This window comes from Heliangelus exortis, chromosome Z, assembly GCF_036169615.1.
Source record: "Heliangelus exortis chromosome Z, bHelExo1.hap1, whole genome shotgun sequence".
In the NCBI taxonomy this organism is placed as follows: domain Eukaryota; kingdom Metazoa; phylum Chordata; class Aves; order Apodiformes; family Trochilidae; genus Heliangelus; species Heliangelus exortis.
Window position 1 is genome coordinate 9,037,827 of NC_092454.1, and position 23,279 is coordinate 9,061,105.

The window sequence follows — 23,279 nt, forward strand, 5'->3', positions numbered from 1 at the left end:
ATGACACCTCCACCTCCACCTCCACCTCCTCCAACTCACACAACAACTCTACAACTACACGCCCTGGACCTCAGCTCCTCCACCACCAAACAACTCTACAGGCCTGTCAGCCTGACCTCAGCACCTGGCAGCGTGATGGAGCAGATCATCCTGGGGGCAATCACACGGCTCCTACAGCATGGACAGGGGATCAGACCCAGCCAGCACAGGGCTAGGAAGGGCAGGTCCTGTCTGACCAACCTCATCTCCTTTTATCATCAGGTGACTGCCTGGGGGATGACGGGAAGGCTGTGGATGGAGTCTACCTGGACTTCAGCAAAGCCCTTGACACTGTCTCCCATAGCATTCTCCTGGAAAAGCTGTCAGCCCAGGGCTCAGACAGGAGCACTCTGTGCTGGGTTAGGAACTGCTGGAGGCCCCCAGAGAGTGGTGCTGAACGGTGCAGATCCAATCGGCGGCCGCTCGCCAGTGGTGTCCCCCAGGGACCAATGCTGGGCCCGGTTCTGTTTAATATCTTCACTGATGATTTAGAGGAGATTGAATCCACCATTACTAAATCTGGACATGACACTAACTTGTGGGGGAGCGTGGATCAGCTGGAAGGCAGGAGGGCTCTGCAGAGGGACCTGGACAGACTGGAGAGTTGGGCTGATTCCAACGGGATGAGCTTCAACAAGGCCAAGTGCCGGGTCCTGCACTTTGGACACAACAACCCCATGGGGAGCTCCAGGCTGGGCACAGAGTGGTTGGAGAGCAGCCAGGCAGAGAGGGACCTGGGAGTCTGGATTGACACGAAGCTGAACACACTGAACAGCAGTGTGCCCAGCTGGCCAAGAAGGCCAATGGCATCCTGGCCTCTATCAGGAACAGGGTGGCCAGCAGGTCCAGGGAAGGGATTCTTCCCCTGTACTCAGCCCTACTAAGGCCACCCCTTGAGTCCTGTGTCCAGTTCTGGGCCCCTCCGTTCAGAAAGGAGATTGAGGTGCTGGAGCAGGTCCAGAGAAGAGCAAGGAGGCTGTGAAGGGATCCAGCACAAGTCCAGTGAGGAAGGGCTGAGGGAGCTGGGGGTGTTCAGTCTGGAGAAGAGGAGGCTCAGGGGAGACCTCATCACTCTCTACAACTCCCTGCAAGGAGGTTGCAGCTACGGGGCAGTCCGTCTCTTCTCCCGGGCATCCGTCAGTAGACAAGAGGACATGGGCTTAAGCTCTGCCACGGGAGGTTTAGGTTAGATAGTAGGAATAAATTCCTTACAGACAGGGTGAACAGGCACTGGAATGGGATGCCCTGGGAGGTGGTGGACTCTCCAGCCCTGAAGGTTTTGAAGAAGGGACTGAATGTCGCACTCAGTGCCATGCTCTGGTAAACGCAACAACAATAGATCAAGGCACGTTGGACTTGATGGGCTCTGAGGTCCTTTCCAACCCAGAAGATCCTGTGACTCACAGACCCCTCCTCTAGGGGCACAGCAGCTCACGCTATCCCAAACACAACACCCTTTCCTCACAGGCCACTGCTGCTTCTGTGCTCTCCAGCCACCTTCAGGCCAGGAGGCACACAAGACACACCAAGACCACTCCTACAGGGGCTCACGCACGGCAACACACACAGGGACTCAATGCAGAGGCAGCAGAAGCAGAAGGAGGACAACGACTTGGAAGACTCTTCCCTTCTTCTCTTCCTCAAGCCTTTCTTCCTGACTTTCTCTCCCAGGCTCAGCACCACAGCTCCACCCAACAACGCACCCAGTACCCCAGTGCCCACACCCACAGCCACCTCCTCACACAACGCCAACACCCGCGGGGTCTCGCTCCAGCAGGGGCCTCCCCACGCTCAACCAAGTGACATCACTGCATTTCCCCGCTGAACAACACAAAACCAAAAGGAAGACCAGCTCAAGTGGGTACACACCAGAACCAACCCCAAGTGAAAGGAAAACGGACCACAGCACACACCACACTACCGCAGGTGGAAAAGACACTCGGGCAGGAAGGAAGGGAAACCTCAGCTGCAGAAAAGAGGCACCACAGCTGCTCCTGCGGCCACCAGGGAAACCCAAGCACACTTCCCTGGCACAGCTGCCCAAAGCCCTCTTGACACACCGATACACACAGCCTCCCCCACCCCACTACCAACAAAGCACCCCCACTGCCCTCCCCACGCACGCGGACCCCACCAACTCACTTCCCCAAGACCACCACAGCCACCAGACAGAAATGAAACCACAAATGGAAACTCGACGGCAACAGAAAGCGAGCAAGGGAAAGACGCCGCAACACATAAAGCCGCGCACCCGGCAGCACCCAAAGCACAGCGCCCACCAACACCGACACCACGTCCTCAGCAGCCTCCTCTCCACCAAACAGCACCCACAGAACCACCATGGCTGCGCCCGCAACACCACACGCCCCCCTGCGCCACGGCGTCTCCCTCCTCCTGCTCCTCCTCCTCCTCCTCACGCCTCTCGCCACCGCCACCGCCTGCCTCCTCCTGCCTCCTCCTGGACACGACACCTTCCTCTGGGACAGCATCCAGAGCCTCCAGGCCATGGCTCCCAGCCCGCCACACCCGTGCCAACAACACCAGACGCCCCTCTTCCCCCAAGACCTCCTCCACACCAAACACCCACGCCACGCTGCTGCTGCCGCCCTCAGCATCCTCCAACACCTCTTTGCCATCCTCAGCAGCGACACCACCCCACCACACTGGGACCACCAGGAACGACACCGCCTCCTCAACAACCTCCATCACCACAGCGAACTGCTCCAGCACTGCCTGGCACACAACGCCACCCTCTCCCAAGGACAAGGGCCCCGCAACCTCCTGCTCAACATCAACAGATACTTCACGCGCATCCAGCGCTTCCTCCACGCACGCAACCACAGCGCCTGCGCCTGGGACCACCTCCGCCTCCAAGCTCAGGCTTCTTTCCAACACCTCCACAACCTCACACGCACCATGCACAACCACAACACCCACCCACAACCGCCCCCACGGCTCCACACAACCCCACCACCATCGCTCGGCCGCCCCCACATCCCCGCATCCCCTCACCCCTGACAACACACCCCGCAACAACGGCCCTGCACCCTCAGCCTACAATGACTGCTCCTCTATTTATACAACTGCCTCTATTTATTTGCACAAGGACTCCTGCATATTTATTCACCTATTTATTTGACACAAAATAAACACCTCTTCCAAAAAATGTTGCCAGCGCCTCTTCTCTCACATCAACACCAACCAGCCCTTTGAGTCACCACAGGGGATCCCACTTCCACTCAGCACCTACTCCAAGCCCACCTCCACACGGGGCTCATCTAACAGCCTCTCCACGCTCACCTCTTGGACACCTCCCCAACATCCCGCAACCTCTCTGGAAAACATCAGTCAAACATGAACCTCCAACTTAGAGGACACACTCAGATGAGACATGGGGAAGATGTTTTTTTTTTTTTACCGTGAGGTTGGGGAAACACTGCAACAGATTGCCCAGAGAGGGGATCAATGCCCCAGTCCTGGAAAAATAGTCAAGGTCTCCTTGGAAAGCGCTCTGAGAAAACTCAGCTGCTTGAAGGTGGCCCTGCTCATCGCTGGGGGTCTTGCTCTAGGTAACCCTGAAAGATTCCTCCCTGCCCAAACCCCTCCCCAGCATTCCGACAAGGAGAGCCACCGCAGAGATCACCCACACTAAGCACAGGTCCACTGCTCTTCCCACTTCACCCACTGCTCACCACAACATTCTCCTTGTCCTGCTTCACAACAACTTGCAGCACCAACTACCCACTCGCTGCACTAGGAACTGGCAGGATGGGGGCACTCACAGAGCTGTGGACAACGGAGAACAGAGACAGTGACCAGTGGTGTTCCTGGGCGTCACCACTGGCACAGTTGCTGTGGCTCTCAGTCCACAACCAACACCCACACCCATCTTCCCTGCTCCAAAAGCTCTAAGGAAACACCTTGCAGACCCTCTCACATACCAACAACCTCAGTGTGGCTCCTGCAAGGGACATTTAGCTCTCAGCCACTGACACCTCTACCTCAGCGAACTCACACAAGAAGTCTACAACTACACACCTTGGACCTCAGCTCCTCCACCTCCAAAGAATGTATTCAGTTTTATCTTAATGGCAGTGTGGACAGTAGGACTGACTGACGTTTCCCGTGCTCCAAAAGCTGTGAGAAAACACTTCACAACCCCTGTCACAGAACGGGGATGTTCATTAAACCCTCAGGCACTGCAAGCTCCACCTCCTCACACTTCATCCCCATCTCTACTGCTACTGTATGGTCTCAGCTCCACCTCCAGAGAACTCTTAAGCACCTCTCCTCTAGGGACACAGGGGCTCACGCAATACTCTTCACTCTTCGCTTTCCAGCCACCTTCTGACAAGGAGGCACACAAAATACATCATCCAAGAGGACCTCCCATGCATGCATGGCTCTTCTCCATACACGGTACTTTTGTACAGATATGGAGAAATAAGACAAGAGAAAGAAAAAAGAACACCTGATCCATGACATTGGGGTCCAGCTTTTAAAAGCTGTGCAGCACACCTAGAGTTGTTCTGTCTGCTGTCATGTGTATAGTGTTTGCATGACAGGGTTTTTCTAGCCAAGGGACTACAGGCGTGGCTTTTCTAAAATACTGCTATAAGCTTTTCCCATGTTCAACAGAACCAGTGGCACACAGCTGTAAGATTTTTTAATCACCTCTAGTATAATGTATTTACAGAGGAAAAACCAAACCGCTGCAGAGCAGTGTTCAGAGAGAGAAATTAGAAAATGTGAGATAAAGAACTCTGCAGACATCAACGTCAGCAAAGAAGGAGAGAAAAAGTTGCTCCAGGGACCAGAGCAGAAATTCCCCTGAAGTCCATGATGAGACAGCCTGTTGTCCTGTAGCCCATGGAGGCTAATGGCAGCACAGATAATCTACTTGCAGCTTACGGGGACCCCATGGGGGGTACCCTCATGGGGCACCCAGAGCAGGTGGATGCCTGAGGGAGATTGTGACCCCCATTGGAAGCCAATGATGGAGCAGATTCCTGGCAGGACCTGTGGTACAGTGCAGTGAAGAGCCCCATACTGGAGCAGGCTTGCTGCCAGGACTTTTGGGGGACCCACACACAAGTTCATGCAGGACTGCAGCCTGTGGAAGGGTTCCACACTGCATGAGTTAATGAAGGGCTGCAGCTGTGGGAAGAACTTGGGTTGGAGATGTTTGTGGAGGACTGTCTCCTGTGGGAGGGACTCCACATTGGTGCAGGGGTAGAATGTGAAGTTGAAGGAGCAGCAGAGATGTGTGATGAACTGACCACAACCCCCTTTTCCAGTCTCCTTAAACCTCTTAGGCTAAGGACGTAGAGAAATTCAGAGTGAAATTTTGCTCAGGAAGAAGAAGGAAAAATGTTTGGTTTTACTTTTAATTATCCTACTCTGATTTGATACGTAATAAATTAAATTTATTTCCCTCAAGTCTGTTTTTCCTGTTACGATAATGGCCAAACGATCTCTCCCTGCCCCTCGTCTCAACCCACAAACCTTTCATTTTTTTCTCTCCTTTGTCCAATTGACAAAGGAGAGTAATAGAGTGTCTTGATCGGCAGCTGGTGTCCTACCAGAGTCAATCCAGCTAGCCCCAGAGCTGCAAATATTTTATTTTTCTGCTTGAAAATAATCGTATTCCTTCTTCATATTGACAGTTCTTTCAAGGATCACGCCTTCCTCAGATAGTTAAAATATCCATTAATGTACTCAAGTTTATTTTTTAAATTCAGAATGTGCAGCTGGATGGGGACATCCCTGCACTCACCTCTATGGGACTCTGGCTGTAACCATATGTCACACTGAAGACCTGGTATTAACTTGGACCCTTAATTACAGCACTCATTCCGTGATACTTGTTTTCCAGATCACTACTCACTGTTCCATTTCTGTCTCTATGGATACACTTAATCACGTAGCTTTTCTCAGTTACATACTACCAAACTTTCTTCTCAGGATCCTTGTCCTACTTTCCTGAAAGCAAAATTCTTTGCCTTTCTGCAAGCTAGACTAAGGCTCTTTAGTGATTTTTGACTAGGAGCTCAGTGTCTCTCACTACTGGAATTCTGGATCCAGGTGGGAAAGAGTATTTCACATACTGTCCCTCCTGGAGCTCATCTGCATTTGCTGCCATAAGTGTATGAAATCATCTCCACCTTTGAGCACATCCATAACCTGTCAAATGCCCCTACTGGATGCCTATTTAAGTATTTACTGTTCCACCTCTTGTTAAAATAAATAACTCATGTTCAGATTTCAACTATTTTTGATAAGACATCATACTGTTGCTACAACAGTTAAAAATTTCTCCACTCAAAAGCCCAAAGCATACTTGCTTTTATTTACAGAATTTGCAGATGTGCAAATGCATGACGCAACAGTTGCCCTCTCATCAATTTATACCACAGAAGAAGCTGTTTGTGTACAGTTTCAAAAAAGGAATATAGACTGTAAGGATAAGCTCTTAACCACTATTAAATGAACCAATTTGTGTTGCACAAATGATGAACACTGCAGATAACTTGTTATAAATAAATTAAACCAAGCCAGTTACTTACCATTGGCAGCCTGGATTGAAGCATCTGGAGATCATCATAACCATAGATCTGCTTAAAGACAGATAAAAATACACCATCATTATAATACTTTCCACTGATGCTCATCAACTGGGGGCTTTGAACAGTCTGACCTCAGTCCAGTCCATTTTAAAGGTGTGCAGCTACATGCCAGACTGTGCCAGCACAGCACACTGTCAATTTTAAGGCTAGTAGAGCTAGTCTTAAAATGGCCTGTCACTCTTATGTTACTTCTTGGTGACAGCAGCACCCTGAGGAGCACTGGAATGTCCCAGATTCAATATGGTTTTCACAGATACATCATTCACCAACTTGTGAAAAATCTACAGGGAAATTCAGAAGTGAGCCTTCTTCGCTGAAATCCTTACTTCTGAGAACAGCAGAATTTAAGATTTGATGACCACATCACAAGGCAACCTATGGTACCCCTCCCCATTCAGTATGGCACACAGAGATGATTAAAGATATTGATTGAAAAAACAGATAACCAAAAATACATTAATCCTGGTCAGACATCAAAATGCTACATACGCTCTAAGTGTAACAGACAGGATGCACACAAGTACTACAGGAAATCTATTCCAGTAACACAAACCTGAATGAGTCTCAGTTTCACTCAAAGGGCCAAAACACAGATACCACTAAAAACCATGGAAACACACCTTTATCTTCAACAGCAGCCAAATCAGGTCTGTACTGGTAATTCTGCAGTTTACCAGCCATCACGGAACCATTTCATATATTTTTCAGCATTTGGAATAAGAACTCCACATGCAACACATGCTAATAAAGATGCCTTGGCACAGACAACGGCAGGTCTGGAGGGCCTGGTTGTACCAAAGGGTTAAGCAGTCAAGGATAGGAACAATTAAATTGCTTACTGGGTAGGCAGGCAGAAGTCCTCCAGGTCCCACAATATACTGGTTATGCAACAAGGGCGGTACACCTTGGGGCAGGTTTGGGGGAGCTTTGCCTGTAGGATCAAAATATAGACACTTAAACTAGCCTTTAGAGGAGAAAAGGTTTCAGCATTGAAACAACACAGCTCACAAGCCCTGGCAGCTGTCCTGTTATAGCTTCCAAAGAGCAGAACTACATAGAATAATTTTGTGCTGGTTGAGAAAAACATTCAAAGTAGCCTGAGCAGTTTAACCATGCTTCACTAAAGGCCAAACACAGGCTATTTAAGACTGAAAACAGTCCTGTTAGAGGACAGCCTGATTTTGACACTTACTTTGTCCAGGTGTATTACAAGAGTTGCAGAAACTTTTCTGCTCCTCAATCTACTCCTGACAGCAAGATTAGGACAGTATTCTCTATCTAAGAGGGCAAAGTCCTTCATTTTCTGCTCTGTCAGCAATAGATTAGAAAGCACTAAATGTTGCCAGCGTATTTTCTCTGGGTGACTTACTGTAGCTGAGAACAGCAAACAGAAAATGTCTGAAAGAGTTTCAGTGCTTCAGTTTAGGAAGAAGTGCTAGGAAGCAGAAGAATTTTAAAAAGATGCACTTTGGCCAGTCATCAGACACTTCATTTCAAAGGCATGGGAATAAGAAATCCTTCTGTAAGTTTGATATCATAATTTATAATCATTCCCTTCCCTCCATAGGATTTCCTTTTCACAGTTAAGGTTAATTAGAGACTTCAGTATTGCTTCCACTGCAGTGCAAGAAGTTTCCCCACCTCCTCTCTCTGAGGACCCTTTCTATGAAGTGCTGTTTGCTGTGGAATGACCCAGACACTTTATTTCTTTCTTTAGATGTGGCATATGATAATGAGGACATTGCAGTATATTTTGATACTGCCAAATGAATTCAAGTCACAGAGAAGGCTGAAATTAATGTGAACTTGAAGCCAAGAGCTGATCACAACCTGGAATACAAACTGGGTGCATCTCCTAGCCCAGAACTTCCAAGTCAGAACTGCTCTGGTGTCTATTTATAAAACTGTTTTGGGGTGAAATGTGCTACATAAATGCCACCTAACATCCTAACAAATATTTCAAATACACAGAACCAAGTGACTATTATTTTATTAGCCAGCAAATAAAGCGTGCTGAAAATGCTAGTCAAGAGTGTGGAATTCTCAGCAAAGTTATGGCTGGTGAGATGCTCAACTGACAGCCCTGCTGAAGTCTTCTGTCTATCCACATGATCTGTTAAAATTTCAAACCTGAAGACACTAAGGGAGCTGCCCGTGTGGAAGCAGCTTGTATAGACACACTGGTAACACTCAGGCCAAGGCTGTTTGTAGTGTTCATACTGCTTGCCATGCTGACAACTGAAGAGCTGGTGCTAGTGGCTGAGGTTGAAGCAGCTGAAAAGGTTGTTGAGGGCTGGAGTGAAGCTGTGTTCTCAACACTAGTGTGCTAGAAAGGAGACAGAAAGAATGAGGATCACAGAGTAAATAAACTGCAGTGGAAAATACCAGGATAAACAAACAAACAAGAAAACAACACACAAAAAAAAACCCCTCCAACCAATCAACCAACCAACCAACCAAAAACCCAAACAAACAAAAAAATCCACCTCATCAGTCATTTAAGTAATAGCAATTTGTGAAAAAGACATGCATCATCTATACACCACACAGGCAACTAAAACGCATGTTTTAGGTATTCAATGAAAAATATTACAGGAGAGTAAAATTCAGACTGCAATACCACTGGAAAATTTTATCACAGTAACTCACAATGCAATTCCATTGCCTTATTTCTTGCTCTTTGCTTTTATACTCCTTTAAACTAGTACTTGTTACGTTGAATAATCTCCTAAATTCTTCCAAAAGACTTGTGGAATTTAAAAGTTTTGGTAAACTCAAATGCAGGCCAGCTACATTACAGGAACACAGGATAAAGGGCTCACTGGTTGGAAACCAGCACAATTCAGTGCCTTAGCTGTAACCTGATCACACTTGCATAACAGTCAACAACACCCAGAAGCCAAAATAATTCTTCACAACAGTAAAGAAGGACATTTGGGTATGTGTGAATTTTTAAGTTACATATTCACCAGGCAGTTGGCATTACAAACCAAAATACAGGCATAAAGGAAAGCAGCAACCTATCTGCACTCCCCAGCTGGGACTGCACAGAAGTACTCCACCACAGACCAAGTGTCTGATTTTCATTTGTGCAGCCTCTGTGTTCACCACAGGATGCCTTGTTATCCCAAAGGCATTACATACACAGGTGACATCCATATGACATGGTAAACTTTTAATATCATCTGTCATGAGACATTTGTCATGCTAAGTATCACTCCACCTCCTCTTTATTGACAGATAACCTCTCCAGTGGAGTCTGCTAACAATCTGAATTTTGGAGCAGTTTCAGACAGACACTTCTAAAGATTTTCTTTAGAAAAACATTTGTTACAAGAAATTATTTCCTTATTCCATCCTCCCTTATAGGCACAAAAATTTCCTCTGCAGTCACATGACTGGAAAGTCTGTAACAGATATTCCTGATCAGGTACAATCACAACTGGCAGAGACTTTATTAACTACCAGAAGGCTGGCAGTACTTCTTCCCTGAGATAAATCTCTTGTTCTGGGACACAAAAAGCTTTAAGGAAGGGGCTTAACCATCAGATAGCCTGACAATAAGCCTAACATCTGTCGAAATACAAACAGGACTTACTGCATGTGATGTGCCTGAAGACAACACTGAGGCAGGGGAGAGGCTGCTCTGATGATTAGAAAGTGAGCTGTAAAGAAATTACAAAGAGATAATAAAATTAATTTTTCCAAGAACTATTTTAAAAATATGTTTGTATATATACACAGATACACACATATATATAAACACACAATAAGTAGTAAAATACTAGCTAAAGAATAAAAACTGTTGGTGTGTATTCACATACCTGCACACAGTAAGACACCAGTTAAAGGAAACATTTCTGTACAAGCGTGTGTGCATATATACACATTCCTCATGGGCATTTTGTCCCATACCATCTTTTGATGAAAAACATTGAAGTAGAGAGTCAATTAATGCTAACACCTAAACCCCCATTCATTTGTATTTATCAATTTACTAAATGTTTAGGAAAAAAACCCAGATGCTTCAGGAATTACACAGCAAAGACTAGAAAATATATGAAGTCTAAAACCAGAAGATTAACACAAAACGTGGCTTGCTTGTCATTCTTTCCCTGAGCAACTGCTGCTGCTTGCCACAGGGCACAGGCAGGAATTAGGTGAAGCAAGGCTTTGCTTTGACTATAATATTTCTGACATTTTAAGCTGGACCACATTAGTTCAAACAATTAGATCTACAAGGTAGTTGCACTATAAGTCTGGCAACCCCTCAACACACTCTGAAAAGACAGGGCTGAAAAACACCTGCATATGAAGAATACCTGTGAAAGCCCCCAAATTAGCCATACTACAGAATCTGGCAATTGAATCAAGGCCAGTTCATACCAGTACACCCCACCAAAAGCCACTTCTTTAAGAGGATGGATCAGAAAAATCAGTTCTAAGTTGTATGAATACACTGCAAAATGTTAAAATAGAGCATGGCCTAGTGAAAAACATCTGCAGATAACTTCTTTATCAGAAGTAACTCTGCTTTAGTACCACCCTTTTTCCCTAGATGAACAGGCCTGGGAATCTCTGGTAGTAACAGCAATACCGAAATTCATCTGTTGTCAAAATACCTTTAACTGTTTCCCTGAAAGGTGAATGAAACTTTTTCTTGAACATCTACACTAGAAGAAGTTACACCCAATATCCAAGGTCAAGAACATAACTTATGGTACAGCAAGTACCCTGGAAGTGTTCAAGGCCAGGCTGGATGGGGCTTGGAGCAACCTGGTCTGGTGGGAGGTGTCTCTGACCATGGCAAGGGGGGTTGGAACTAGAGAACTTTTAAGGTCTCTTTCAGTCCAAACCATTCTGTGATTCTATGATCTTTTCATGGCACTTGGTATCAACAGCATCAACCCTCCATTTAAAATTTCTACTGATGTACACAGCTTTTCAAAAAGTAAATGCAAGGAGATGAAGATTCTAGTATGAACTGAAGAAGTCATTATTTGACATATTTCCCATTTTATTAGTCAGAAAACACTAGTGTATTATAAGAGAACCATTTCCTATCTGTAAAACAGGAAAAAAACCATAACCAAACAACTGCTATCCCATAAAATTAGCTGCTTACATCAGCAAATAAAGTACTAGGGTGAGTACTAAAACATAACTCAACCAAAGCCTCAGGATATAACCTGCCTGAGGATCAAGTTCAAGTAACAATCAAATGAGCTAAGTTGTCCCGAATACACTTTCAGGAACACTGATCTGGTATTTTGAAGTTTACTAAGGAAGAATCTTAGGAAAACAAACGAAAAAACCCTTTCCCTGTGGAATTATTTCTGGTGTTTAGTTTTAGGAAATACAAATATAAATGAACCCATATTTCAAAATTACCTAGGAGATGAACTGCTAAGGAATGACATCCAGCATACAACACTAAACGAAGAACAGGCACTTTGGACAAAAACCAATTCAGCTAATTTAACTGGCATGATTGAAGCAAGAGCCTCTTGAAACACAAATTTGTTTCTTTATCACAAAAACCTGAGTGGAGCAGCTTCTCTATCATTATGAGGCAGCTCAGAGCTCATACTCTGCAACAAGAAACAACCTGTTCTCTTCTAAATCTCTGTCCTAATTCTAGTTAATGTCAGAAAAGAGGACCCTGCTGTCTGAAAGCCTCCACATGTCACCCTTAAGTGTGCCCTTTCTCCAGAATTTAATGAATCTCTTTCAGTTTATTACAACTACTGTACCTGCTTAACTGGGAGAGTGAGCTGCTGGCTAAATCACTGGACTGAGGCAAACTGGGCAACGTTGCTGCATGCTGTGATGCTGAAGGGAGAAGCGAAGCAGTGGTGGATACCACACTAGGCAGAGACCCAGATGAAGGTAATGAGGGAGAAGGCTCTGTCTTAGGTGCTGGAACAGATGGAGTAGCTGAAAAAAAATTAAAAAGAAGCATTCAAAGGCTAATTCCAGCATACAGTAGCATTCTTCCTTTTGTTTACAAAAAAATGAGAGCCAGTAACAGTATCAAACAACCTGGCTATGAAGGAAAATTCAAACAGCAACAGAACTATACTTTTTTTTTTTCTTTTTTCCTTTAAGGTCTTAACCTAGAATAGATTTCCAATTTTCACTGCTACCCATGTAGTAAACTCCAGACTTCTCCACTTCACTTCCCGCTACCTGTATTACTACCTTTTCCTTACAAGTCAATCCTTATTTTAAAATTCCTTGCATTTGGTTCCACTAACAAAAGCAATCTGCACTTTTTGAGGCACTTTACAAATCTACTTTTACCTACAGGTCTGCTTTTCATGCCAACAACCCACACCACACCTTTGATGATCAAGACAGATCACTGGTGTACATGGGCACATATAACTTATCAGTTTGGAGCATTCAGCCAAATGTGTAATGTATCAGAATAACAGAAGCTACAGTGAAAGGATACAACTGAGCACAACATTAAAGCACTTTTAATGGCTAAAGAGTTGTCAAATAGTGAGTTACTTTATTTGACCTAGATAACAAAAATTTTTAGCTTTTTTACTACTTTCTAGCCTATACAGACTTAAAATTTATCTTTCCAAAGGATCACTATACTATAATAAGACAATGAACAACTCTACTGCCCAATGTAATTCCCACCCGTTTCTATAGTTATCTCTTGTCCTGTAAAAGTAATATAAGGAATCAGAGACCCTTACCCACCAATAAAACTCTAAAAAAGAGCTGAGCCCTGCCTTCTTCTGGGACATGCTTCCATACCACACTAGAGACCACTATCCAGTGGATCATCACTAACTTGAAAAGCATGAAAAGCCAGAAAACAAGGAAGGAAACAAGGAAAGAAACCAGGAAGGAGCCCAACCAGCAAGGAAACAGGCTGCCCCACTGATGACCTTTCTGATCTTTAAGAGGAGCACAGACTTAAAACTGAATTGTTGGAATTCTAAAACGTGTTAAGTCACATTGCTGCCCTTGAAAATTTAACTCCAGCAAGAAAGCTGTAGTGGTGCTACAAGAAAAATACCACATGAGAAACAGGCCAAGATGAAGATAACAGCAGAGCCTGTTTCAGAGCCAGCACCGTGTCACTGTCACTTCACTGCAAGGCAGCAAGCTAACCAGCAGAGGGACCCTGTTAGTCACCCTGATTCCCCACAGGCTTCTAACAGGGCAAAAGTAGCACTGCATCCCATAAAAAAGGGGCATTGAAATTTTTTTCACTACAGCTAAATGTTACTTGCATCTTCCCAAGTCAGAACTGGAAGAAATACTATGAAATTTTACATTAATTTTTAATTTTATAGTTTATTTTAATTTTCTTTTAAATAGTTTTTGGCAGGTACATTCAAAATAAAAAGCAGCAGCAAAGCAGATTTGTAAATTTAACAAGGCTGCTTCTCTAGTTCAGTTTTACTAGAGAAGTACTGTACCCAATGCATAGTGTATCCTATGCAAGTATAAAATAAACTTAAACATGTCAGCCTAAAATTGACCAGGGAGAACAATACAAAACCTTAAACCAGATGCCATTGCTACAGTTATGTGCACAGCAAGTAGTAAGAACAGATCAGAAAGTCCTCTGCACAGTGAGGCATTGTAAACTTACAGTCAAGAGCTGCCTGTGTTCTAACACTGCCGTGCCCGTTCTGTAAATAAAGAAGAAATAAACAAATAAATCATCTTAGATGTACAGTAAACTTTCAGAATGACACATGCTTCATGCAAAATTCTATATTCATTCTTAACTGAACGACAAAACAGGCTGAAAATTAAATTTTTACTGCTGTTTTAAAACCATATTATAGCTGTCTCAAGTTGTCCTGAACATAAAGAATCCCATACACTGCAACACTACTCACCTCAGCAGAAGACCTTCCCAAGTACTACATACAACATAAACTTCAGGTTCACATCCATATGAAAGAATTTAATTACCATGTAGGAAATGGTTGTGTTTTTGACCTAATGCAACTCACAATTTTAACTATCCAAGTTACACAGAGAGACCATTTTTTTTCCCATTGGAAGATAGGACTTGAGAAGCACCAGTAGTTTTTTGGATAATGCTGGAGTACAGAAGTGGATAAGTCTATGCTTGATTCTCACCATTACATGTGAGCTAGTGCAGAAGACAAGGGTGACTGAGCCATCACATAACAAAGGGCAGAGGTAACTGAACTTACAAACTCTCACAAGTTTAAAACATGTACATATACATATACAAAAATACATATACAAAGAGAGTAGGTGCCTTTGATCTCCCAAGAGATTCTCTCTGTCCTAGGCCAGACCAATGCCTAGGCCAAACATGAAACTAATTCCCACTGGTGATTACATAGAACAAAAGAGTAATGCTGGAGGGGCCACAAAGTCTGGTATCCACTTGCTAGATGCCACATAAATTTAATGAATAATATACCTCTGGATAAAAGCTGTCAAGTTACAGCTAAATACCATGACTGCTATTAGCATCATTCTTTTTTTTAAAGCTGAGCTGCAGAGAAGGAAACTCAGACAGCATCTTAAGTGTTACTACAAAAAAAGGCAAAACAGCAGTTTAAGATGACAAAATCCATAGAATCAGAGGCCTTTGTGTAACATAACAGTATAGCCAAAACCAGCTACACAACAGGAAAAGTGAAATAACATGGTGAGCTCAGGAACTAAGAATACCCCTTGGCTTAGTTAGAAGTACTGACATAGCAGTTAATACAAGTCTAAGAGTATTCCACCTCTTTCAAAGGTGGAAATTCTGAAATGCACTCACCGTAACTGCCACAGGGGTTGGTTCAGATGTAGCCATGGAGCTTTGGTATGCTATCCTGCTATGCACAGAGGTCTGGTCATAGGATGATGTTGTTACTGGGGTAGTGGTCTGGGATGAGCAGGTCAGACTGGAAGAGGTGACAGAAGAGGTTGTGTACGTGGACTCCTGTACTGCATTGGGCATTGGCAAAGAGGTATTCAAAGGATCACTGAAGAAAGTAACAGTTACTTATTATTATTTAGTAACCCAAACACCTTCATGAAAATATCAGCTCCCATACTGTTATCTAGAACTATGTTAAACATGCAGTTAAAACTCCATTATTTACACCAGAAACCTAATGATGAAAAAAAATACATGATTTTGCCTTGGTCCTCAGTAATCACTGTTTCCAAACATCACCTTCCTCCTACCAGCCCAAACAATAGTTTACACACAAGCACTTTTCAGTCATGTTATTTCTAATCTCTCACAGGATAAATAATTACCATAATCTCTCATTTTTTAAACAACAAGATCCATACAGTTTGCTGTATGATGAGAACCCAGTCCCTTTTACAATAGAATTCTAATATTATGGCAGGAGTCCACCAGAATGAACTATTCTAACAAGAAGGAAAAAATACTTTTAAACATGCAGGAGTGTTTTACTTTCTAAACAGCTTAAATAATTTTTAAAACTAGAAATGCATGTGAAAGTTCAGTTGGGCTGGTATTTGTGAATTAATTTCAGGAAGCTTTTTACTGAAGCTGATATGTTATTAGTGGGGAAGAAAAAAATGTGTTACTGGTATGTTGGCCTTTATCACTGGCTATTTTAGCATTTCAGCAGGAGTTTCTGTATACTAAAAGCCTGGAGCTTCTTCTCTCATCCCATGGGAGCACTATATCTGTCATCTGGTGCCAGTCTACTGACACACATCTATCCTGCATCAAAACTAAAAAGAATCAGGTTGTTAGGAAAACAAATTTGAAAATCAGGGCAATTAAACACAGGAAAGCAATTCTATAGAGTGTAGCTTATTGTAAGGTAATTTACAACTGTGCCATCTCTAACTTCATGTCAACCCATCCAGAGAGATTTTAATCATCATTAGAAAAGAAATTTCTTCTTTAAGATGCCATCAATAGGAAGAACTTAGCCTTACAAGTCCACCATACTTTCTCCTCCCATTACATGGTCACCACATGGCCTTGATATTTTTGGCACAAACTGGACCTCTAAAGAAGACATGTAAGAATGCACAATGTGAACTCACACATACTTTATAGATTTTGAGTACAAGCTATTGTTGGTGGCCTGGATGGTATTCTCAGTGCTTGAAGTTGATCCAAACTCTGGGAGTGCAGGCTCTGATCCAAACTCCAAAGCTCCAAACTGAACATTTAACCCTGTTACATCCGCTGATCCCGGCATCTCCACTGCAGAAGCAGGAATCTTAAAGGAGAAAAAAAAAAGCCATAATTCCTTTGCATGCACGATCTGTATTAAAGATATCAGTAACTGAAACCCTTTCCTCCCTTACCTACAGGCTTGCTCAGTTACTGCCCCAGCCTTTGCTCCTACCTAGATCTGTGACAACCCACCAGTTTATGTCACATAAATTAACTAAACCCCTGTAACCTGAAATTAATTCATTGATTCTTTACATCAGTCTACAATATAAAAGAATAGCCTGTGTCCATTTGCATTTAGCCTAAATCACTCTGCAAGTATTTTTTCACACAGAGAAAACAGATATGTACTTGCAAAAGACTACATCGATGTGTTTTGGACTTAAAATCTCCCCAGGCACCAACTTCAGAGCATTGCCTCTTATCATATTCCTTGTTATGTGGGAGAAGAGACCAGCCCCACCCTCCTACTTACAACCTCCTTTCAGTTAGTTGTAGAAAGCACTAAAGAATCTCCTCAGCCTCCTCTTCTCCAAACTAAACAAACCCAGTTCCCTCAGCTGCTTCTTATAAGACGTGTTCTCCAGACCCTTAATCAGCTTTGTTGTCCTTTTCTGGACATGCTCCAGTACTTCAATGCCCTTCTTGTTGTGAGGGGACTAAAACTGGATATGGTATTCAAGATATGACCTCCTTAGTGCCTCGTAGAGGGGGAAGCACTGACTTACTCTTGCTGACCATACCATTTCTGACACAAATCCTTTAGAAATTTACTCAGGACAAGCCACCATTAAGTTACTCACTTTGGATGCTGGAGTTATCCTCCGTTTCGGTGGTTTTATGTGTTTTTGATGGGTGTGATGGACAGTCACTGCCTGGTTATCCATAGATACAGTGGGGAGATGTAACATTTTGCTGACAGCTGTAGAGGTGTCTACTGGAGATGGCTCTCGGAGTTTTACTTGTGAGGAGAAAGACTCCAGCCCAGGAGGAGGAACAGTAACTGTCTGTGTTTGTTGTTGCTGTCGCTGGGTGAGCTGGCTCAGAACTGGGGATGGTTCAGGCTGGGATTTAAAGTCTGGTCAGCATTGGAAAAACAAATACCAAAATCAAAGCATTAAACTTTGCTCTTCACAATTCTGCTCAATGAAAGAATCTGGGTGAGTTGACACACTCAACAGCTATGATTTTCACACAAGTTTCACACTGAACATCATCACTGCAACAACACCAACACTGGTACTTTTTAACATCAAATAAAAAGCAATGGGTAAGTATTCTTTAGCCTTCTTCAAAAATAGGAAGACAAACTTATCTATACAGCCACCTATATCACACATTAGGCTTCAAAAACTGTCACAGATTATTTTAATAAAACACTGCAATTGTATGATCCTATGATCAAGCACCCCATCCTATGATTCTCTAAGTTTCACTGCAATTAAATCTGATGATAAACTGTGATTACTTCCAAGGGGTCAGGTGATGCAATTCAGAGGTACTTAAGAGCTGTGATTTCCTGCTCCTACAAAAGAGAAGATTTTCAAGACAAACAGGGAGTCATCTCCAATCTAGATGTAGTTGAAAGTCAAGAGACACTGGACATTAGTTTTTTTAAGTCTTTCCCCTTTGTATTTTTCAGGCTCGAAAGCCCAGCAGTGGCTCAGAGCACTGGTCAACAACTGCAAGAGACCCACAGCATTTGCAATGTGAAGGCTTTCTTATTAAGTGGGTAAAGTACATTAGAATGTATGTAAGCTGTATTTCAGAACTGCTGTGTGCAAAAGAGTGCAGCTGCTACTGAACTGTCTGCTTATCTGTCTGGAAACATATATAAAAATGTGTGAGAGAGATACAAGAGCTATCACCCTTCACAGTAAAAGTACTGCTAGGAACTACACTGCAAAAAACAAGTTTGTATAATTTTTACTGTTTCTATTAATTTTTTACAATTAAATGAAAATACCATATAATTATAACCAAAATTATAGTCCAAAATGGGTAGCCTGCATCATCCTCAGCACAGTAGGAAAAGAACACTGAGATGTGATGCATATTATGAAGAACTATTTAGTATTCATTCAAAATTCTTGAAATGGATAGAAGAGAAAAATCTGGGAGGAAAAAAAATGGTACAACCTTAGCTAGGAGCAGCATAGGCACAATGAAGTAAGTATACTCCATATATACATAGGTTGATATATGTATATATGTATATATATTCCTGAGAAACAGTGTCACACCAAAGTTCCACTTAAATATTCAAAGATGTCATTACATGAAGGCTCAACAGTTTCTAAAAATGCAATTACATCCATGGGTAAGCTTAAGTCTTTTGAAACTTTAGTTTGTGATACACCCAATAAGGCCTAGCAGTAGTGAAAAAGTGTAACTCTTAGAACATTGTAACCAATTGCTTAATAGAACTGCAATTTTTGTAAAATGTTTTTCATAAAGGTAGTTTTAAAACAACCATTGGCATTAAAAATACTTCAGGCTAATAGAGGTAGGAAGAGAGAAAGCTGTGTCAAAGCACTTACCAAATTGACTGAGGACTGAGGACTGAGTGATGGGAGGTTTTAGATCCCAGGACGATGTGGTAGTTGTGGTAGTGGTCGTAGAGCTACTCATGTTCTGTTGGGAGGTAAACTGACCCAATCCTGGAGATTTCAGCTGCTCCAAGATTTGGGATCCAGTAGAGTTTGTCAGTTTAGAGGCTCCAAGTTCTCCAAAGCCAGAGCAAAGAACTGCAGACTATCAAACCAACAAAAAAAAAAAACAAAAAAACAAAAACAAAAAACAAAAACAAAACAAAACAAAAAACAAACAAAAAAAAAAACAAAAAAAAACAAAAAAAAAACAAAAAAAAAAAACAAAACAAAAAAAAAAAAAAACAAAAAAACAGAAGATAAAAAAAAAGAAAAAAATGTGGGGGAGTGAAGTATTATTTTAATAAGTAATTTGAACATAACCATAGGCTCAATGCCTACAGCTGCTATTTGGCAGCAAATAAAACCTCTTCAGACTTAGATTACTAACAAATGACCAACAGCATATATTAGAACAGCATGTATTTACTAACAGCTGCACTGACTTTCAGAGAATAAATATAAGTGCTCAGTTTCAAGCCCTCACAATCAACTAAAAAAAAATAGGCAGGTTTCCACAAAAAGCAGTCATTTGGAATAACACATTGTAATTTTCTGGCATAGAACTCTTCACTATAAACAAATTATTTCATCCTAAATCAGCATGTGGTAAACGCATCTACTCTCTGCTCAAAAATTAATCCAAGAACTTCATGTAAATCAAGAAACAACTACTTAGCAAAACAAGAAAAAAAAAATGTGTGTGTGTATCTGTGAATGGAAGTAACAGAATTCTTGATTTCATTCTTCCAATACCTACAACCTGAGTTTTATAAATACTAAAACATGTAATTACATGTTTGGTACTGGAAAACTTTTAGCCTGAAATATTCACTCATGAAGAATATTAAAAAACTGTAAGATAATTTTACCAGACTTTGAGGAGAATAAGAGTTTACAGCACTGGAGCTGCCAGTTCCTGATGCCATCTGGGTGCTGTGTTGAGAATTTGTGAAGACTAGGGCTTGGCCAAAGGTCTGCTGCTGAGGAGCCTCAAATGAATTGCCTTCTATATCTTGGGCTGAATTCACAGGCTTCTGAATCAGTGTAACCAGATCAATGCTGTAAGAACAAGCAAAGTTTGGCTGAAATAACCATGATGACAGGGCTGCACTGAAATGAAGGACTAATGATACTAAAGATGCTGCACATCAGAAACAGAATTATTAATGATCAACAGTTTTTCAAATATTGCTTGTCTGCCATACTAAGAAGCAGAATATTTTTGCCAGAAAGTAACATTCTGCCAGCTGAAACCTTCCACTACAGTTAGAATCTAAATTACTTCTTCAAACATCATCAAATTTATAACATCATGTATCACATAAATAACCAATATGATTAATCTAACCACACAACTGAACACAGCATAAAAGATGTCATGCTTAAGTGGTTCCTGCCTGCAAGCCCATTACATATATTGATAATCCACATTCTCTGAATATCATACTATCCCTTTAAAAAGAGCAAGAGATCCAAGTCCCATCTCTGCACAGGACATGAGGACTGCAAAGAATTAAGTCCCCCAAGCAGCAATTGAGTGACTTATGTGATGACATGGAAGGCAGAGGATCAGCAGAAATAAAAGCTAAGTTTCTCAGACAGTAGGCACACTGCCAGAGTTACTCTACCACACATACCTGAGCAGGATGAGAAGCATTAAGAAGCACAGGAACATAAAACTGAGGACAAACTTGACATGATGCCTTCTCCCTGTCACATCCATCTTATAAAGAAAATCTTGCTGCAGTCTGGATTACAGGATGTAATCCTGTATCAGGATGTCTGGGACCACTACAACTCATGGTATACAACTACCTAGGGCTTCAAGACACAACTTTAACTTTCTCTCCTGGGAGCTGAGGCTACTGCAGGCAACTAACTCCACCTCATCAATGGCAATGATTTCTTTTTTTCCATATTTTTGGTTCCAAAACTCATATATGCAAACTCATCCCCCATCATGAGTTAAGTCAAGTAACACTGACATGTACCAAGAAATTCACCTACTTGCCAACACAAGCTTTTCTATTAAAACATTTGTCAAAGCACTACATCCTCAACACTTTTTGCACCCACAGGGGCAGGCTTTCCATTTTCTAGACAGCAAAGCCAGAACTTCCTTTTCAACATCAAAAAACTGTTCTTGCCAGCTACTTTTGTCCCTCACTGTAAGCAGTCTTTGTGGGGAAGACACGGTTTTCTCAGTATTATGCTGGTGAATTTGGCAAGTTTGAATCCACTTGTGTAGTAAATAATAGGTCAGGAACCCAGAAAACCAAAAATTTGCAACCAACCCCTTCGCAATTTTGAAATTAGCTTGACAAATCCATGACTAGGGCTGCCCTGTGTTTTATTCAGCCTTTTGCATGTGGAAGCTAACACTGCCTCCCAAAACAAAGTTTTTAAGGTAGGAGGAAAATGTGGAAAAAGAACTTACTTTTGCCCAGCAGTCACATGATTCTCAGCTGGAACAGAGGAAGCAGTGAAGACTTTTGTTTCAGAAAGCTGAAAAAGATAAGCAGAGGGAGCATTTTAATACACATTTCACTGCTGCAACACCTGCAGACAGTCCACCTTGGTCGTACACTTTAAAGAAGTCAAGCCAAATACAACCAGTTATGCCACAGCTCCACTTGAGACAAAAACCACAGTCAAACTTCAGTGAAGTCTTCTCCCCAGAACTGAGTACCAATTTTATTAAAGTGTTAGGAAATCTGACTTGCTGAATGCACACAACAGCATACCACCAATGTGATATACCATGCTACAACAGCTGGAGCAAGGAATCACCTGAAAAATGTACCAGTAAAAAGTGATGAGAATGACAGCTGGTATATCATCAGTATAAAGGCACCTTGTACAGACATAATTTAGGACTCCATACAGCAGCTCTGATAAATCCTGTAGCAGAAATGTAACACACTGCTCTGTTCCCATTCATTTCAGGTATCCCTGTGTGTTACACTCCAGCTCACATTACCAGCAGATGCAGGTTTGCACTCAGGTTGTACACTGAACCAGCTCTCAGGGCTGCTTCTTAGCATTTCTGCCAGGGGCAGCAATAACTTCTTCAACTGACTGCTCTGTGAGCATGGGTTTGAAAACAATAAAAAAAGGGAGAACCATGTAACTGCTCATATTGGTATAACTAGTCAGACCATCCAGTGCAGAAAAGACAGATACTTGCACAGGCAACTGTGATGAGGAGCTGGCTGATGGGGATTTTGGAAGGAAAGAGAGTGATTTTGTTTTGTAGGGGGCTGGTTGCTACGTTTTTTGCTTTTCATTTTGTTGGGTTTTGTTTGTTTGTTTTAATAGCTTTCTTTTTTAAAAAATAGTAAACAGCTACAGCTTCCTAGGGTTAATTAATTTCTACTGACAGGAACACTTGCAAACAACAATACATCATGTCAATACAGGCTAGGTTTAACAAGTTAAATATATGAACATATAGTGGTTATATTTTAAATTAAATTTGCAGAAAATCACCCTGAATTCCTCTGATTTTGCTTTGTATTTAGACTAAAAGACAATTACACTGCTCAAACAGTCCCAAAGAATCTCCTTGGAATGTGATATCTGAATACAACTCATGCATTTTTCATTGTGTATGTTGCCAGCAACCCAGTTTAGAGGACATCATGGGCATAGGACAATTCCACCTGGCACCCCATGGGCACCTCTACTGAAAACATGTATATCCCTGAACACAGTCATCTGATCAGGATTCCCCTAAGAAACACTTAACTTAAGCAGGATGCAGAAGGGCTGAGTAGAGAGCAATCA

The 23,279-nt window shown here is 42.5% G+C and overlaps 2 protein-coding genes and 1 non-coding gene across 21 annotated transcripts in view; 1 reads left to right on the forward strand and 2 right to left on the reverse strand.

Annotated features, from left to right (window-relative positions):
- UBAP2 (ubiquitin associated protein 2) overlaps window positions 1–23,279 on the reverse strand; it is a 108,841-nt gene that overhangs the window by 29,893 nt on the left and 55,669 nt on the right. For 6 of the 19 annotated variants that reach the window (XM_071730129.1, XM_071730125.1, XM_071730128.1 and 3 more), the window contains 12 exons: window positions 21,931–21,998; window positions 20,363–20,552; window positions 19,383–19,596; window positions 17,646–17,920; window positions 16,713–16,885; window positions 15,448–15,655; window positions 14,287–14,326; window positions 12,419–12,602; window positions 10,264–10,330; window positions 8,796–8,991; window positions 7,505–7,596; window positions 6,606–6,653 (listed from right to left, as the gene is read on the reverse strand). In XM_071730129.1, coding sequence (XP_071586230.1) covers window positions 6,606–6,653; window positions 7,505–7,596; window positions 8,796–8,991; window positions 10,264–10,330; window positions 12,419–12,602; window positions 14,287–14,326; window positions 15,448–15,655; window positions 16,713–16,885; window positions 17,646–17,920; window positions 19,383–19,596; window positions 20,363–20,552; window positions 21,931–21,998 — 1,755 coding nt within the window. Of the gene's footprint in view, window positions 1–6,605; window positions 6,657–7,504; window positions 7,597–8,795; window positions 8,992–10,263; window positions 10,331–12,418; window positions 12,603–14,286; window positions 14,327–15,447; window positions 15,656–16,706; window positions 16,886–17,645; window positions 17,921–19,382; window positions 19,597–20,362; window positions 20,553–21,930; window positions 21,999–23,279 lie in introns of all 19 variants that reach the window. The other 13 variants (XM_071730124.1, XM_071730115.1, XM_071730113.1 and 10 more) reach the window with 7 other exon arrangements.
- LOC139790014 (interferon-like) lies at window positions 1,942–3,356 on the forward strand. Its single transcript, XM_071731209.1, has one exon. It carries the CDS (start codon window positions 2,380–2,382, stop codon window positions 3,055–3,057), a length of 678 nt encoding a protein of 225 aa, XP_071587310.1. The 5' UTR covers window positions 1,942–2,379; the 3' UTR covers window positions 3,058–3,356.
- LOC139790461 (small nucleolar RNA SNORD121A) lies at window positions 17,143–17,224 on the reverse strand. The gene has a single exon (XR_011723503.1). It is a non-coding gene; the product is annotated as a small nucleolar RNA SNORD121A (small nucleolar RNA).